Raw genomic sequence first — 18,559 nt, 5'->3', positions numbered from 1 at the left:
TTTAAGAATGGTACTGAGCAAATCTGATCACAATCCATACTGAGTGATAGCTATCCTCTGTTACCCTGCATTTCTGCAGAATAAGATGCATGCAACAATTCAGAAAGGTTGTGTTCCAAATACCAGACATTATAGCTGTTTCTAGATAGATGATGGTGTTGTTGTTATTAGCAGTTATTAACTGTAGCAGGTAATTAATACAACAGCATTGTTGTATTAAATCTAAATGTTATTTTTTTACTAGAACACCGTATTCCATCTTTGCTTTGCTTCTTCACTACTGCAGTCCTTTTTCAATTACTCTACTGACACTCAGTACTCAGGGTGAGTCTACAGTGGGCTCATTTCAGTAACAGCTCCAGCAGCAAAACTTCATCAGGCTCCTGGTTTTAGTCAGTGTTTGCTGATTAAGTCTTTGTTGTGCCTGGCGCTGGGGCTTTAGAGACATCCCTGAACAGAGTTGTTACTTTAGCAATACAGTCCAGCTCTGTGGAATGAAGGAAACCTGTCTTTGGAGCACGTTTTCCTAGCACTTCATAGATTACTTCACTTTCTTGCTGTGGTCTCTGTACAGCCAAAGTATGCTGTATTTTCTAAGGCTCCCTTGAGCTTATGCTCAGTGTATGGTAAATCTGGTTGCTACCTAATTCTGTCACATAGAAGAGGACATCTAGGTGTATTTAGGCAAACACCAACAAGAAAATAGAAGAGAGTCAGCAGGAAAAAGCTAAGATGTTCACAGATATGAAACTTTCATAGAATAGCTTCAGTCAGAAGGGACCTTAAAGACTACCCATTTCCAGTCCCTTGGGTAGGGTTGCCATTCACTAGATCAGACTGTCCAGGGCCCCATCTTTGTTAGAGAACAAATAATAATTCAGTCTAGAAAAAACTTTCCCAATTACAAAGTGCATTAAATACCATCTAAGAGTGGCTAAAGGCATTATTTAATGCAGACTGACACTTCTCAGTGACAGTCATCAGGGCTTTTCTTACTTCAGAGCCATTCCTGTCATTGGCACAACCTTAAAAGAATCATTCACCATAGTCATGCTGTTGGGTCTACTGACATGCTAGCAGAGAGCCAATATTTTGGTCTCTTGATGATCCCTCTACCATCAGAAGTAGAAACACAGGGCTGGGACCAGACCAGATGTCATGCTTTGGTAACCTTTCCCTTGAGAACTTATCAGTGGTAGAAAACAGAGTCAGACAGATACAAGTGTGAAAAAAATTAAGTTATTTATAACATAGATTGCTTAAAAGCAGTACAATTAAATTATTATTTTTTTTTTTTTCAAAGGGTACCGACGCAATTTCTGTGTCAAAAAAAGTATTGCATTTGCTATGCTTGAAAAACCTTGCAGTTCTCATCAGTGTTCTTTCTTTTTGTAAAACCAAAGTGGGGTGGAAGTTCACTATGCTGTTACATTTGATGGAGAAGCCATCAGCAATGCCACTTGGGACCTGATTAACCTTCATTCCAACAAGGTGGAGGACAACTCCTTTATGGGGATAGAAGATAATCCAACAGTTGTTTACACCATCAGTGATTTCCAAGATTATATTGCTGAAATCCTCCAGAAAAATGCCTTGCTTGAAAACCGTTCCTTGACTTTAGACCCTAACTCTCTCCAGCTTATTAATGGTGAGTACTGTTTATGATTCATCAACCCTCTGAATAACTAAAAAGAAGCCATAAACACAAAGGTGTTGCAGTTTGTTTTGGTAACTTGGTCAAGTCATTAGGAGTAGTATCCCATGCTCAGTCCATTAGATTTGCCTTTTCAGATTCTTCTCTGACACCATTTGTAGAATGCAATTCCAATAATACTTCAGCAATTAACAGGAACAGAAAGGAGACATAGTTCATGTGATGCATATTGCCTTCAATGTGAAGATGACCTTCAGAAGAGTAATTTTGTATTTGCCTTGAGTAGCACGAAGGGAATACCTGGCTTATTGTTGAATACGAAATACGAAGATCCTGCCATAGCTGGTGGAGGATCGAGGGTGTCCCATCCTTCTGCTCTTTCTTTCTGTACTTCCTGTCAGTGATCTGGGGTTATTTCTAGAAACAAAATCTCTATGACAAACTTTCTGAAAAGGTCTCACAAATCAGTGATGAAAAATGGTTTTCCAGTCTAAACCAATTGTTCTAAAACATTTTCTCTTCACTGCTACTGTGGTTTTTATAGTCTATGTGTTTATATTTTCCTAGTGAAAGAAATATTACACCCTACCCAAGAAGATCCATCCTGGATTACTGAGCATCCAACTGTGTTGGAGCATGTGGAGTTTGATGTGAGTATGGTTCTGAGCAGTGTCCTTTTAATTTGTCATCTGTCCTTGTCTCACATTCAGACAGCTGAATTAAGCAAGATGAAATTAAAACCAGTACTCAGATCTTCTCTGTCTTATGGTTTATGTAAAGCATGCAGTTGGGAAAGCAAAACTTACTGGTGAAATCTCCCATCTGATAATTTTCTATCTGTTGAACAACAGTTTCCTATGATCATCTTATATTACATAGCTGTCTAGCCATGACTTGCTCTTCAGGCTTCCTTTGTCTGTTTTTGCCATAATGTTTAGGCTGTAAATTGCTTTAAAGAAAAAATAAAATTGACTCACAGCACTACCTTCCTTTGGAAGTTGAGAAATAGTTGTAAGCACGAAAGCTGGCTGCTAGAAGAGGTAAAAGGGTAAGTTTTATATGCTACTTCTGTTACTGTTTTATTTTACCTGCAAGTTCTTTGTTCAGGTTTTAAAAGATGTCCACATCCTTGTTGCCAGTAAAGTGTCTTAGTTTCAGCTGGAATGGAACCGTTTTCTTCAGAAGGTCTAGTATGATGCTATGTTTTGTCCTAGGAGAAAAATAATGTTGATAACACACCATAACACGTCAGTGCTTACAGCTGCTGCTAAGCAGTGTTGTACAGAGCCAATTCTGCTCTCCATGAAGAGCCAAAGAAGTTGGGAGGGAACAGGATTAAGACAGCTAACTTAAACTGGCTAAGGGGATATTCCACACCATATGACATCATGCAGAAGGAGTTTTGAAGGGAGTGGGAGTTCTTCTGACTTGCTTTTGCTGCTTAGGGACTAGCTGGGCATTCGGCAAGAGGTGGTGAGCAGTTGCTTGTACACCACTTGTCATGTACATCTATGTATGAAAATGATTATAGCTATTAGGTTTATCTTAACCCACAAGTTCTATTTGATTTATTTATTTATTTTTGTTTTCACCCCCATCCCACTGAGAAAGGGGGCAGACAACTGAGTGGTATTGAGCTACCAGCGGACCACAGTGCAAAGAAAACTGAAAATTAGTAGGCACTGGTTTCTGGTCCTTCTTTTAAACATGTATAATTATCTCCTCTGAACACCTCTGGAACAATTCAGGACATAGACGAATGTTCCCTGTTGGACAGGAGAGTTAGTACTCCTGAACATGTCTGTACGACACATTGGGGCTTCAAGCAGAGATACCAAGTGAGGTGCCAGGGATGAAGAGATTCAATTAATTAATTCTGCTGGCAGCTGAATGTTGGGACATTGTCTGGGCCTAAGGATTTACCCAGTAGGTTTCTGCTCTGTTGTGTAACACACACATGCCTTCCAAAATTAAATGAGCACAACACAAGTTACAAAAAACAGGACCACCTATATTTACTGGTAGGTTTTCACTAAGCTCACTATGAGATGCTGTTATGAGCACAAACACACCTTATATCAGTCTGACTTCTGAAACATTTATAGAAGCAAAATCCCTAGCAACTTCACAGAAGCCAATGGTCACAGGTAGAATATCCTTAACTTTGTTGCCAGTTTTCCCTGATTTTTTTAAAACTATTAGTACTGAAAGTGCAAATTCATATGGATTTGCTGTACGTGGCTTAAACATGACGTGGATTTAACTTTCAGGAAAGGGCTTTCTATTTACTAGATCTAACTTTATTGAAATGTTACATATGTTTATTCTAGCAAGATGATTCTGCCATTTTTATACTGACATATAAAGGCAAGAAGATTTTGTAGTAGAGGTGGCTCTGTGATGTCACTTAGTTTTAAACTAATTTTAGGGAATAGTATTTCTGGATGTGCACAGATAATCTGGGAAGTAATTTCAGATGAATTTAAGGAACTCAGAAACTGCTTAAACAATAAACAAGGCTGAAATGATTAGTCAAGTATTTGCACAGATATCAAACCGCTGAGGTTCAAGTAGATATTGTTACGTAGAACTGTTACCTATGAAAAAGAGTTTGGCTATTACTTTTTGTGGCTGAATTGGGAATGAGTTGGATTTGTATAATCATACAGGGTCGTGACATAATATGGGACTATCATTACTTCATCTTATTGCTAGCAGATGGTACCAAGTAATCATTAATTCCTTTATTTGACTTTTACAAATCTCTTAAAAAATGAAGAAAAAAACAAGCCTAGCTTTTGAAACCTGTATTTTCTTGTTATTTCAGTTGAGTTCCAACAGGTAGAATTCATTGGCTTATTGAACACAGTGTCTTTCTGGCAGCAGGAAATGGAAAATCAGGGAGGGTGTTCTGTGTTTGCAGTCATCTGTCATATTTGTAAGCCTTTCAAGACATTAGCAAAAAAGAACTTGCCAATATGATATTAAACTTGTTAATATAATATATAGCACTGTAACAAGAGTCTTTGAATAATGTTCGTTGTCATAGGAACATCTATCCACATTAAAATAAATGATGAAGTGCAATTTCTGGCAACGAATTGATGACATAAAAAATGTATTGAGCAGCTATTGCTGGTAGTCCTTTTTCATTCTTTATGGAATTTATATGTGTAATTTATTTCTAATCTTGCACAGTAACCTTTTTTCACGGTTTTATTTATAATAGTCAATTTTGCCAAGTAAGATAATTCCTGGAGCACATGTCTCTGTGGTGTATATGTTTTTCTACTGATTGTTACCATATACATTCAAAAATAAGAGAAGGCTGGGTGGCACAAGTGCCTATAAAAACCATTGTCAATTCTGGTAGACAAATAATTAGAGAGAAACACCTTCAATGCTTTATTCCTGTAGTGTTCAAATATAGTTTGAATGAAGATAAAAATTTAATTCACCTGCATCTCAACCAGGATTATAATTTCAGGACTGAGAAGTATTTAGGCTTCATTTATGCCAGAGAGAGATTAGAAGGGAACAGTGAGAGACAGAAATGTTTAAGTAGATAGTCTGGGATTTTTTTGTTTGTTTGTCTTGGACTGTCATATTTATTACCAAAACCTTTGTTAACTTTCCACTCAACTTTAGTAATCACCATCAGGAATTTGTTACTTCTCAGTAAGTTCTACTTTCTTCATTTGTCAGTTTTTCATACCTCAAGACTCTTTTGTTTGTCAGTTTCTGACTTATTGCACAGCATTCATAGCTGAACAGGTATCCGTGCAAAGCAGTAACTCCTGAGTTTAGGCAGGGAGCTTACTTTTGTAGCCTTGATTAAATAAGTTAATGTCTCCATTTATTCATTTATTGCAATATGTTTTCCTCATGAAACAACATGGGAGTGGATTAATCTTCAAAGACAAAATGTGCTCAGTATTATAACCAAATCGTAACTGGGGTGTGGTCTTATAAGTAAATAGTGTGCAAATTGGAGGCTTCAAAATAAATTCTTTTCCTGCAGTTTATGTAATTGGCAAATTCCTTGTGCATACTCCTTGTTCATCATTACTGTTGATAGTTTTCTTTCCATATTGGCATCTCAACTTTGAGAGTGAAGTTATTCAAAGGTCTAAGCATTCTTGGTTACATTGTGATCAGTTTCCTTCCCAGGTTCTCAGACTCACAAATCAAAAGATAGTAATAAACAACCATAGGGCATATATACAGTCAAATTCAGTTTCTAAATGGGTTTTATATATACTAGCAACTATAATATCATAATTACTGTAATGATTATGAAGCCGATGAGTAATAGCTGTTAGGATCTCTTCATGCCTTCAGAAGGATGACAATATTGTGAGTATTTTTTTTTATTTAATTAGTAATGGACAGTTCAATTTATTCAGTAGGGAATATGTAAGGACACAGGGTGAGTATAGACTGTAAATCTCTAAGTACCATTACCTGAAGCTGCACCTGAAGAATTGGAATAACTTCTTTCCCTTTTTAGTGGTTATGACCAGATGCAAAATATGTGTCACAAGAATGTGCATTTTGCATGAACACTGAACCTTATTAGCAAAGAGTAGCAAAGAGTGCAAATCCTTCTAGTTGGGCCTCTCCTGCTGTTTTGCGTTACTTCCTCAGAGAAGCAAAAATACCAGATTTTTCTCCTGGTTAACACCTTCATATGTTCAGCCCAGTGTGGGCAGCCAATACTACCCCTGTAATAGAGGTTACGGTTTTGTTTCAGGATAACACCTTTTCAGCTGAACGGCCTTCAGCAGATGAATCAACTGTCAGCAATACCTTGCCCTTTGACTTCACCAAGCCAGATTCCACTTTAGATAGTGAAGAGTCCATTGACAACGAAATCCGACCAAGACCAGAAAGCTTTGACTCTGAAGTCAGTTTGATACCTGAAGCTCCACTTTCTTCAGAAGCTGATGTCACATCTTTGCCGGATGGGCTGAATTTAGAGGATGAGAATCAGATTCCTGCTTTGGTCACTGTACCGGTAATAGAGCATGATTCTTTGGACTCTCTGGAATGGCTTTCAGCCCCTGATTCTTCAGATGGTAAGTTCATTGACTGAAGTTTAAGTTTGTATATCAGTGTTTCTGAATACTCACTAAATATATAGTTTACCAAAATGGCTTTTCAGAAATGTCTATAAATTGGATATATTCCTCTGATTGTTTTTACCTTTACTGTGTACATGTATCCAAGAACAAGACACTATGATAACTTGCCTGTAACAACTGATAATACCTGTTTATCCCTCCAGCATGTTATGTGTACAAGATAATTCTTTAACTCAGCAGAAATATTTTCATATGGAGTATGTTTAGGTGATGCCATGCAAAGATAATTGATCTCTGAAACAGATATAGTTATCAGACAGTCTTCTAAGGACGTGCTACACAGTACCTGCTTTATTGAGTATTCTACAGTCTTGATTTGGCTCATATAATATCAGAATGAAAAGAAGTGGAGAGGTCAACACACATCCTTTAGACTTCAGCATGCAAAGAGATCAGTATATATCACAGTAAACACAATGAATGCCTACTTACAGACAAAAAAATGAACCATATTTTACTTTTTTGTATAAACTAAAATTAATTGAAAGCTCATTTTTATTTTTAGAGTTTGAAGATACTGGACTATCTGATGACTTTCTTCTGCCTTCACGTCCCCCTTCTCACCTTGTGCCTGAAGATCCTCCATCTACAGATGATTACACAGCTCCCTTGATTCCTGCACCAACAGTGGCCTCCTCATCTGTCATAGAGACAGATACAAAAAGAATAGTGACTGCTGAGAAGGAAGAAGTAACTCAGGGTAGTCCTGCAGACAGTAGCAATGCAGATTCTTTGTTGCATGACTCTGTGGAAGAAAGTCCTTTTCCCTTAGAAGTACACCCAGAGGAAGGTGAAAATGATATTTATCTTGGAGATAGAATTCTATTTGATGATGGATCTGGTTCAGCTTTTGATGGTTCAGGAAAAGGAATGGAACCAAGCATTTGGCCTTGGGATGTGGCAACACTGGAACCAGTTTTCTATCCTGGTCCCGATAGCTGGCTTGATGATGATAATGATTCGTTGCTAATCAGAACTGAAGATATTCCTGAAGGTCTGATCTTAGATTATATTCTTAACTCTAGGAGTAAATTAGATGATGATCCTTCCAAAGATGAGAATGAAGGTGTGGCCAGTATAAAAGAAGATTTCCTTGATGAGTCTGAAATATTTGTCTTTCCAGAGACTACAACTCAACAGGTACCTCTGGTACAGACAGGAGAATCGTTATTTGTGGAGCCATCTACACAGACAGAAACACTGAGCATGGATGATTCTTCTTTTGTTAAACCACCCTTTGTTTTGGAGCCATCAGAGGACTATTCCTTTGTAGACATGCCAACTGGAGAAGATCCTTCCTTAGCACACAGTACAGGTCTGTCAGTTGAAGACAGTCTCTTTACATCTACATTAACTCTTGGTATGGAGGATAGTCTCCTTACATCTACTGTAGCCCTCAGTGTAGAACAACCAGAACTGTCCAGTGTAGGTCAGGAGATAATTTCTGTAGCAGTTGAACATCAAAGTGAAGACAGGCCAATAGTGGAAGAATTATTCACAGCAGGACAGTCAAATGTAGGTGAAGCTGCCACGGTACATTACTTGGACAAAAGCTCTTCAGAAACTGTTCTAACTGCAGAACCCTTTGAGGTACACACTGATACTTCCACAGAAGAGCAGCAAAACCTAGATTCATCATTGGCAGGCGGAGACACCGGATTAGCAATGAAGAAGCCATCTGATGTTTGGCCTACTGACAGGGTACTAGAGAAGACATTAGATCAGGCAATACAATCAGCAATACCAACTGCAGCTCAAGTTTCAACTACAGTTCCTTCTTTAATACATCCAGCCACTGCTCTAGAGGGCTTTGCTGGACAGGATGGTACAGAACATGACACACCTGTTTCCATGAGCATCAGCACCATTCTGGACTCCTACGTAACTGTAACAGCAGACACTGTTGAGTTTCCATCCCATCTCCCTCCCATGATGTCCACAGTATCATCATCAGTGGTTACCTCAGCAAAGCTGGGAGATGAAACAACAGGAGTCTCGGATGTGTCAGTGGACCTGGATCATGTGAGCATGGTCAGCTTTTCTCCTGAGCCAAGTGAGGAGGCAAAGAGCATGACTGACAGTCATGTGGAGCTAACTACCCATGCCCACTCCACAGAGATGGCTGGTGTGGCTTGGCCTACGCATGAAAATCACAATAGCACTCCTGTTCCATCACGAGCTTTAGTTGTGTTTTTCAGTCTTCGGGTTACCAATATGATGTTTTCAGAAGATCTGTTCAATAAGAATTCCCCTGAATACAAAGCATTAGAGCAACGATTCTTGGAACTGGTAAGTATAATTTCTATGCTAAATAACCATTTACATAGATAGAAATTGTTGGTAATTATGAGTTGGTCTGCAGTCCTTGGCAGAGAGTAACTCAAGACTGGTGTTTCCAGATGTTGTGTCCTTCTCTAGAAAAATGCTATCTGGAAACATGGGGGGAAGGGGACATCATCAGTTGTTTTTTGTTTTGTTTTCATTTTCTATTCAGTCAGTACTCTCTCTAATGATCTCATTATCTTAATTTTCTAGTGAATTTTCTACTGTCCAGATGTTCTGCTGGTGTCAGTAGATGCAGCAAATGTAGCTTAATTCAGTACAATGTTTCCTTAAATTGCTTGTGGTATGCTCTGAATTTAGTCTATGGGGAGAGAAGTAGTATATACACTGGGACTGTTGATAGCCTTTCTGCAACTCATTCAATCCATCCAAGTAAGAGGTAGTTTAGGGAAGTAAGATGTTTGTAAATTGACTGATCTCCTAAATAGTCAATGGCTAGCAAAGCCTCACAGAAGAAATACAGAAAAAACTATCAAGTTTTAACCTGGAAATTCTCTTCTGTGTGTAATGAATATTTTCCTAAGGGAGACAGAGGGAATAAAGGAAAGAGATAGAAAAGGATAACATGCTTGAGGGAAATACCCTTTGAAATGACATGTGTATGTGTTGCTTTGGGCAAGGGAGAGCTCCACAACATACATCCCTATAACTGTGTGTCTGAACTGTAGAATAGGAACTTGTCTACAAATTGATATTTGGTGTGAAATACTCAGGACCCTGGCAAGATGCCTCAGTTGGGAAGAGTTTTAATACCCTTGCCATGGGATTTGGATGAACTAATTCAGACTCCTGCTGCCTGATGCAATACCAACTGGCTTGAGCATAGATTCAAGGATTAAGTTTTTGTGTCATTGTCCTTTGTTTTGCAGCTGGTGCCATACCTTCAGTCAAATCTAACAGGCTTTCAGAATCTGGAAATCCTGAACTTCAGAAATGGCAGCATTGTGGTGAACAGTCGAATGAAATTTGCCAAACCTGTGCCTCGAAATGTCACCAATGCTGTGTATATGATCCTGGAAGACTTCTGCAACACTGCATATCACACCATGAACCTGGCCATTGACAAATACTCTCTGGATGTGGAATCAGGTAAAGATGGCAGGGAAGTAGTTTGAAGCAAGGGATTCTGTTTTAACAACCTACTAAGGATCCTAATTGCTCAGAGATTTCCAACTGCTTTTCACAAGCAGGGCTTTTCTAAAGCCCAGGACAGACTTTCATAGAGTTTAAGTAAACAAAAGTCTGTTATGGGACTAGAGAGAGGAACAACAAACTGGGACCCAGATTGAACAAACAATATGGGGCCCATATAGAAATATGGGATTCAAACTGGCTTACATAACTGTCACTTCACTTTCATTGAGGAGTTACAGGAGGACTGGTCAGCAGGAACAGTAGTGCCCATCTCTATTGTGCTGACTTTCACACGTGGTTTGACTTTCTCCATGTCCATGAGTGGTAGCCAGTTTAACTATGAGGTATCTACACAGAAAATTGTTGTTGACTTACTCTTCTACTCACAGCTTGATTGCAGTAAAACATTTCTGGCCCTCTTAGTCCATTTGTGATACAGGGAACTTTCCTTCCTGTCCAAATTAGCCAGTAGTGTACCATAAAAGCAACCTGGAAATAGTTCTTTTGTTAAACAACACTGCTGACAAATGGCAGCTGTGCTTCCGAGGAAGCTCTGCTATAAAGGCAGTCCATTTAGCATGAAAAATCTTGTGATATTGATATTAAATTTCATGCCAGCCCTCTTAAGCTTGATATGCAAGACATCAGATATACAACCGGCTTGTGTTCCTTGCAGACAAAGGCACTTCACAAGTAGGGTCTGAGTGCCTAAAGTCCCCTTGCCCTTCTCTTTGTGCTGCCTAATTTTTTTGTGACAAGAAATACTGGAGATCAGCTGTGTTTTACTCATTTGCAAAATACAGTTCCAGCAGAGAGAAAACATCTGAGGTACAGTGTGTTCCAGTAAGAAAAAGAACACTTCTTATACTTGCCTTTTCAGTTGTCTTGCTGGGTGGTCTTAGCCATACCACTTAATGTGCACTGTGCAGAGGAACACATCTTAGTGCTTGTCCACCTTAGCACAGCCCTTTGAAACTCAGGAAAGACACTTGCTGCATTTTGGCAGATTATTTTAAGTAAAAAGTCATTTGAGAAAATGGCAACAGCGATCTGCCTTAAGTAATGTTCTCTCCTATTGCTCATATTTTCTGCTTTGGGGGTATTCCCAGGTGAGCAAGCAGATCCCTGCAAGTTCCAGGCCTGCAATGAGTTCTCTGAATGCTTAGTAAATCGCTGGAGTGGGGAAGCTGAGTGTGTCTGCAATCCTGGCTACCTGAGCATCGACGGGCTGCCCTGCAATAGCATTTGTGATCTGCAACCCAACTTCTGCCTGAATGATGGCAAGTGCGACATCAGCCCTGGGCAAGGGGCCATATGTAGGTAGGTTGTCTTCTGTTTGATGCATGTGTGTTCCTCTGTTCTAGCATTACATGGGATGTGTGCAAAATTCCCCCAAGATAACGTGTAACACTTGAGATGCTTGCAATAATCAACCATGTAACACTGTTGAGTGGAGGTCCCAGTTTTACTGTTATTTTTCTTAAGTAAAGCTCAAAAATGAGGCAGTAATTAGTTTCTTTCATAGAACAGAAATGTCAGGAGGTAAAGCTATCTAAAAAAGTAGAAGTAATGGTGTACACTGAGTTGTTCACTTCAGTTTCTTTGAATTGGAGGACAGAATTTCTAAGACAGAATTTCCGGAAGTTTTTCTAAGAAGAAAAATGTTAGATAATGTCATAAAAAATATATTAATTGACCCCAATATAAAAATCCAGATTTGAAAGGCTTCCTTGTTTAGCATAGATACATTAAATACAGTGCTCTTACTTAAGAGAAAGGTCCCAAAAGGAAAGAAAGCATTGGTAATTTGGGTAAAATACTGTGTGGTTCATAAGAAAATCAAGACACGTGCCTCAGATCAGTATTTTTTTGCCTTTCAAGGTTCAGATGTGCTTTAACAGATGTCTGTATTTCACAGGTAACTGAAATGGCGCAATGTACTGATAAATTGATGTGCCCTCTGATACTGTGCTATTTTTTCCCCTTTTTATCAATGCAATAATCTGTTTTAATATCTAATTACACCTATCAACAAAAGGTAGAATTACTTTAAAAATACAATAGCGATAACTAGTTACAATTTATATTAGTTCATGTGATTTTATTTTAATAAAACTTATTTAGAACTTTAAGGAAGTTGATCTTAGGGGCTTAGCAGCTAACAGGAGAAACAATAAAATGTGAGTTTCTTTTTGCGATATGAAAACAGTTACTCTAACAGATGTGTATAATAGTATAAATTTTATCGTATTTGTCTAACAGTGCTAACAGGAAACACATGTGCTCAGGTATGCTCTGGCCAGTGCTTAGGAAGAAGCTTTTGAAAAAGCTGTAGTATCAGTTACTGCTTTTAGAAACTATTTCAGATATTTAGGTCAAAAGACTTAATTTACTGATGTTTTCTATTAATGAGGCTCACTGCTGTGAGTGGCTGTAATTCCTTGAGATTTTATAACAAAATGCTCCAAAGGCATGCAACGAAATATATTGTTTTTACTGGTATATTTTAAGTAAGTCTGTATACTTCAAAAGTCCGAAAGCTTTCATATTCAGAACTGCAGCAAAGCAGAAATTGTGAATGCTGATTAAGGAAGCAATTCCAAAGATTCAGTCTTGGAAGCAAGCTCCTTCTTTTATGCATTTCTTTAACCATTGTAGACTTTACACACTATGAGCATTTTGCTCGTTTAACACACATGCATGTGTATTGGCCTTACAATAGCATTAAAAGATTTTTTTCTACCTTTGTAGTGTTTAATAGATTACCTGCAAGGCTCTATCAGTGCATGAGTCTTTATTTAGTCTGAAGACTTCAGTTGTAGCATGTTACAGGATGCTCTAAATAGCAAGTTTGCCATCACAAATGCATTATCCTTTTCTTTTCTTTTCTTATTCTACCTATCTTCACTCAATTCAGCAATACCAAAAGGCTGTTGTCAATAATAATAAAAAAGTTGGTGCTCAAACTTGTGAAGGCATTTATTTGTTGAGGTAACTTAACTGAGGATATGTCACAAGAAGAAATTAAATACATTTATATGAATCAAAGTTGCAGTTGTTGTTGATGTTTACTATCCCGGCATTTGTTTTTTGCAGGTGTCGCGTAGGAGAGAACTGGTGGTACAGAGGGGAGCACTGTGAAGAATATGTGTCTGAGCCCCTGGTTGTGGGTATTGCCATTGCTTCTGTGGCAGGATTTCTTCTGGTGGCATCTGCTGTTATCTTCTTCTTGGCAAGGACCCTTCGAGACCAGTACACAAAGAGTGACACTGAGGTCTCACAGGGGTATGTGACACCATCTAATATTACAAAACACATCTGCCACAGTAAGGATAATTCATCATAAGCCTTATATCATGCAGCTGACCAGCAGCAGGGTTTGTGTGCACCTCTGAGTGCCAGGCTTCCTTAGTCTGTCTGCTGCCATTCTGGGCTGCAGAGAAGCTCACTGTTTGTTCATTGCTCCCCCAGGCAGGGTGACAGCCTCTCGTCCATTGAGAACGCAGTTAAATACAACCCCATGTATGAAAGTGATACGACTGGCTACAGCCATTATTATCGCAGATACCCTCAGCTAACGTCCTACAGTTCTACCAGTGCAGAGACATCCACCGACTACAGCAGTGAAGAGATAAGGCACATTTATGAAAACAGTGAGCTTACTAAGGAGGTAAATGACCTTGTTCTCATAATGCCATCAAAAAGATCTTGTGAAAAATACCAATATTTAACAATTGCAATTTGAGGCCTCAACCTTTCTCAAGAGTCTATGCTCTAGATAGATAAGTCACAACTACAGCTGCTGAAACTATTTAAAGAAGAAAGCAAGCATGGAAAGAAATCCTTTTTAACAGGTATACAGAAAGGAATGTATGTGTTCTGACTTGTAATGAATTTCACGTGATGAAAGAGCTGAATGCTTAAGTAACTGCACAGGGTTTGCTTTAGTGCTAGACATGGCCTTTAGCTTTTGATGCCAACTGACATGCAGGAATCAGCAATGCTGTAAAAACCTCCTGGCCTTTAGTACAGGGTTTTTAAAGCTTAGTACTTACTATAACCTGCAAGTTAGATCATACTGTCCTCCTACCTTGTTGTATAGGTGCTATCCAGGATTCACTGAAGAGGAGAAGGGATTTACATCCAGGAGCAAGCCACAAATCCTTAAGCAATTGTGAGAGGTGTGAATCCAGCCTGTAGCCAGGGCTGTGGGGAAAGTATCTATGAGAGAGAAATGTTTCTGTTCACGCCAGTTGAAATGTCACATTCTATCCAAACCCTGGTTTTAACAGTAAAATATGACTAGATTCCAAAACTGAAGCACTTCGCTTTTAAAAATAGCACAAAGAAGAATTTTAGCCCTGGACTGTCCAATTTCAAGGTCTCCTCCTTGAAATAGCAAAGGATATGAGTTTTATTTTCCAAGAGAAAGAAATAGACAGTATTCTAATTTTTCTTACGTACCTAAAATTGTCTTTCTTGTATTCTAGGAAATTCAGGACAGAATTCGAATTATAGAGCTCTACGCTAAGGACCGTCAGTTTGCAGAGTTTGTTAGGCAGCATCAAATGTGAGTGAAATACCTTGTCTGCATAATTCCTTTGATGTTTTCTTATGCAACCTTTACTACATTGCTATATTTGTCTGGAAATGCTAGAGCACTACAAGATTTCAATACTTCCTGAAGAGGCTCAATGATTTTAAAGTACTTAATTTAATCACTGTTACAAGTAGGCAAGTACATTAAAAATGGTGAAGGGGAATCCCATAATTAACAGGTATCAGAAAAGCACTGACATCAATTTGGTCCTGAAAGCACAAATAGAACCTTCTTAGCGCTTTTAGTGTAGGTGCTGGTGCCACCTGTTTTATTAGGAAGAGAATTTTTTAAAAGCATGTTAAAATCTTGAGTTTGCAAGACTTGACTTGGCAGCTAACCCAGCAGGTCAGTAGTGCAGTACTACCATCTGATATTGTGGGCATGTTATCAGAATAGAAAGTGTATGATTCTGAACAGTTAACCAAGATGAGCTGTGTGCTTTGATGAAAGTCAAGCATGGGAAAGGCTATCAAGGAATTAAGTGTCGGCATTCAGTCCCCTGCAAACTGGATTCTCACTGTAGCAATAAGAAAATCACTGATAGCTCTGTTCATTTGCAAGATTCTGAAGCACAGTTTCTTGGGAACAGGTTAAAAACAGCTACAATAGCACAACCCCTGTGTTCCAAAGTCCTCAACTACAGTTTTGTTTTGTTTTTTTAATTGAAAATAACTGCAGTTCACATTTTTCCATGTCACTTGTTCATATTTTCATCTTGAGACAAATCAGCTTCTAAATTTTCCACAGCTGGAAAGTAGAAAGGGCTGCCTCATGTAAGTGTTGAATCCAAAGCTTGAAAGAGACTAACTTAATCATTGCTTCTCTGTTTTTCATTTCAGGAAGCTGCTTTAAGAAAATAAAAAGAAATCAGTAGAGAGCACATGGGAGATAAAGACTACCTTGTTGCCATAGCAAGGGGCTCAGATGTAACTGCAAAGTTACTTATAGTCTTAACATTGCATGGATGGATACAGATGTTTTCTAAATGAATGGCTGAAACGTACAGATGTCTGTTTGTCTCAGTTACCTCTGTCTTCTCTGCGTGAAGTGACAATTTTAAGAGGTGATCAGAAGTGGCAGAGGTTACGAAAGTTCATTTTACATTAACTCTGAAGTGGACAGTATACCAAAGCAAAAAAAAAAAAAAAAAAAAAAATCTCCTCAGAAAAGAGAAGATACGTGCACAAACTGAAAATAAAAGGCACCTTTAAAATCCTGTCTGGTATTTATCCCCTCACTGGAGTCTACTGTAGTGAATTCACAAGTACAAAGTGCTAGTGGGAAGAATGTGGTTTGCATGTGAATGGTTTGTAGGAGAGAAGCACAGTGATAGAATGGCGTTAGCATTATTTTAAAGCATAAATATGAACATAACCTCATTGGAAATGCTGTTACTTTACACAACTGCCAGATTAAACTTTTGCCACCTGGCATTAGCAAAACAGCACAGTGCTGAGGCTGCAGCCCTCTGAAATGGTCTGCCCTCACAGTAAGTGTCACCGCTGACTTGCAGTGGCCACATCTGGTGCTGGAGCAAAGCAGGGCACTCCTTCTGCAATACAGTGTTATAATGTCACGATGGTTGGCAGTCCAGCTGTTCCTGCCAGAGACACAAGCAGGTCTTCTATCATACAATCGTTGTATAAAGCTTAAGTGACTAACGTTGACTTTTTTGTACATAGATAATCTGTTGTTAAGATGCATTGTTTCTTTGTTGTGTATTTCCTTACCAGCTTACTTTCAGAATGGACTGAACTGCTGAAATAGAAACATGAGTAGGTTAATGATGAAATACTACAGTGATGTTTGTGCCCAACTTTTTTTAAAACCATAGTTAGTATTTAAACAGTGTTGAATTCAGCTAAATATTGATTTCATTTATTATTTCTTTTTCCCTGAACTGAGCAATACTGACCCACCATGAACTGTGTTTCAAAATCAAGCTGTGCTATTCATATGTATATGTATTTGGTGAATGACAATAGTTTCTAAGGGGGAAGGGCTAGACTCTCAGTGAGGGTAGCCTTCCTCCTGCAGATGCAGCCCTCCTGAAGCATTTTAGAGCAGCTAAATTCATATGGGGACCTCACAAAGTACAGAAATTGCATTTTATTGTGAAGTTCTGAAGGGAGCTTTGACCACTTGTTAATGCATGTGGAAGCTCTGGTTCGAGACAACATTTGTTTTGTTAAGGCACTAGCACTGCAGTCAGGGCTACAGTAGCTTCTACCTGCAACCAAGTCCAAGCTGCTTGTTGTCTTTACAAAGATAATTGTAGCTCTCTGCCCACACGTGCCAACAGCCACATGGTAGTTTTAAAAGTTCAATGTTAGAATTACTTGTCTATAGGCTGATTTATCTAAGCAAGTAAAGATTTCAGTGCAATTCCTCTGTGTGTTCTGGAGAACCTTGTTGGATTGCTTGCACGCACGGTATCTTTTTGCCTTGAGGGGCAGCAAATAGTTAGCAGAGCTGCAAATCTGTCAAATAAAGGTTTACGGAAATCACTGTAACCCCAAACAATACAAGGCAGCGGCATACGGTGCAGCTTAATACTGTTGTTACCAAGTGTTACAAGACAGAGGTCACACAGTGTGACCCAGTGCTCTCAGGGCAGCTGGGATCAGGTACATCTTAATGGTACTTAACTACCTGCTGGGCACACTCTCAGTTACACTGAGCTTGTGGTATTTCAGTGTATATACAGTGTCTCTTTCCTGTTTGTGTGTGTGTACCTATAAGCATAATGATATTTTCACTACAATAAAATACTATTTCCAAAATGCTTTTTCTAGAAAATTGATGTGGAAACTGTGAGTTTGACACGACAAAACAAGGTATCTTAGCCATGAGGAGTTGTGCACACAGTGACAGGAAGTTTGGTGTTTGACTTCTTTTAAGACTGAGTTGGTTAAGCTGTTGAGCTCACTGCTAGCACAAGTGCCGAGCATCATTCTTTATCACTTGCACAGTTATATTCTGAAAATACATGCTACAAAACATGTAATAGAGGGCTTTGCTTTCTACTATGATCTTTGCCCATTATAAAGCTGTGTTGGCACTAATTAAATAACCAAAACATGTTGTCTTAACAGGATGTCTTAACAAAAACAAAGGACCCCTCCTCCCATGAACTCTGATGATGTATCTTACAATATGTCATGAAGGACTTAATGAACTGTCTTGTTGTAAAGAGTTTCCCAACCAAAGGCAGAGACAAAACCCTCTAAATATCCTCAGAAAACCAAACCAAGCTCTTTATAAAAATCTATCAGTACTTGCTATTAATTAACATGATTTTTTTGCTTATAGAAAGTCAAAAAGCATGGGTCTGAATGACAGTTTAATTTAAGAGCACTCAAAGGCAGCTTTTGTTTGCTGATTGTGGGCAGGTCCATCAGCTTGTGCTGATTATCTGTAGCCCTCAGGCTTGAAAAAGATGAACACATGGCTCTGCACAATGCTGCCAGCTTCCCCCTAACAGAGGCTCTCGAGCAGTACCCTCACATTTCACACCTGCAAAAAGCACCGGGAGTAAGCTCAGCCTTTACCAGTCAAGCCTGTCACTCGTATCCTGATCAGACCTGCAGGAATGGCTCCTTGATGAGAGAGGCAGCACAAGAAGCAGGAGAGAACTCCAAGCTCTCTCCCACCCCATGCCTGTGGGCAGCAGGGATGCAAAGG

The 18,559-nt window shown here is 38.9% G+C and overlaps 1 protein-coding gene across 3 annotated transcripts in view; it reads left to right on the top strand.

Annotated features, from left to right (window-relative positions):
* Positions 1 to 17,658, top strand: part of IMPG2 (interphotoreceptor matrix proteoglycan 2) — a 51,504-nt gene extending 33,846 nt beyond the window's left edge. For all 3 annotated transcript variants that reach the window (XM_015877056.2, XM_015877047.2, XM_015877038.2), the window contains 10 exons: positions 1,404 to 1,648; positions 2,222 to 2,304; positions 6,408 to 6,732; positions 7,304 to 9,087; positions 10,011 to 10,230; positions 11,385 to 11,595; positions 13,372 to 13,560; positions 13,747 to 13,945; positions 14,766 to 14,845; positions 15,715 to 17,658. In XM_015877056.2, the coding sequence (XP_015732542.1) occupies positions 1,404 to 1,648; positions 2,222 to 2,304; positions 6,408 to 6,732; positions 7,304 to 9,087; positions 10,011 to 10,230; positions 11,385 to 11,595; positions 13,372 to 13,560; positions 13,747 to 13,945; positions 14,766 to 14,845; positions 15,715 to 15,727 (3,349 nt within the window). In that variant the 3' untranslated portion in view covers positions 15,728 to 17,658. The remainder of the gene's footprint in view (positions 1 to 1,403; positions 1,649 to 2,221; positions 2,305 to 6,407; positions 6,733 to 7,303; positions 9,088 to 10,010; positions 10,231 to 11,384; positions 11,596 to 13,371; positions 13,561 to 13,746; positions 13,946 to 14,765; positions 14,846 to 15,714) is intronic.
* Positions 17,659 to 18,559: the final 901 nt, after the last annotated feature.

This window comes from Coturnix japonica, chromosome 1 (assembly GCF_001577835.2).
Source record: "Coturnix japonica isolate 7356 chromosome 1, Coturnix japonica 2.1, whole genome shotgun sequence".
In the NCBI taxonomy this organism is placed as follows: domain Eukaryota; kingdom Metazoa; phylum Chordata; class Aves; order Galliformes; family Phasianidae; genus Coturnix; species Coturnix japonica.
This window is presented reverse-complemented; position numbering and strand designations above follow the sequence as displayed.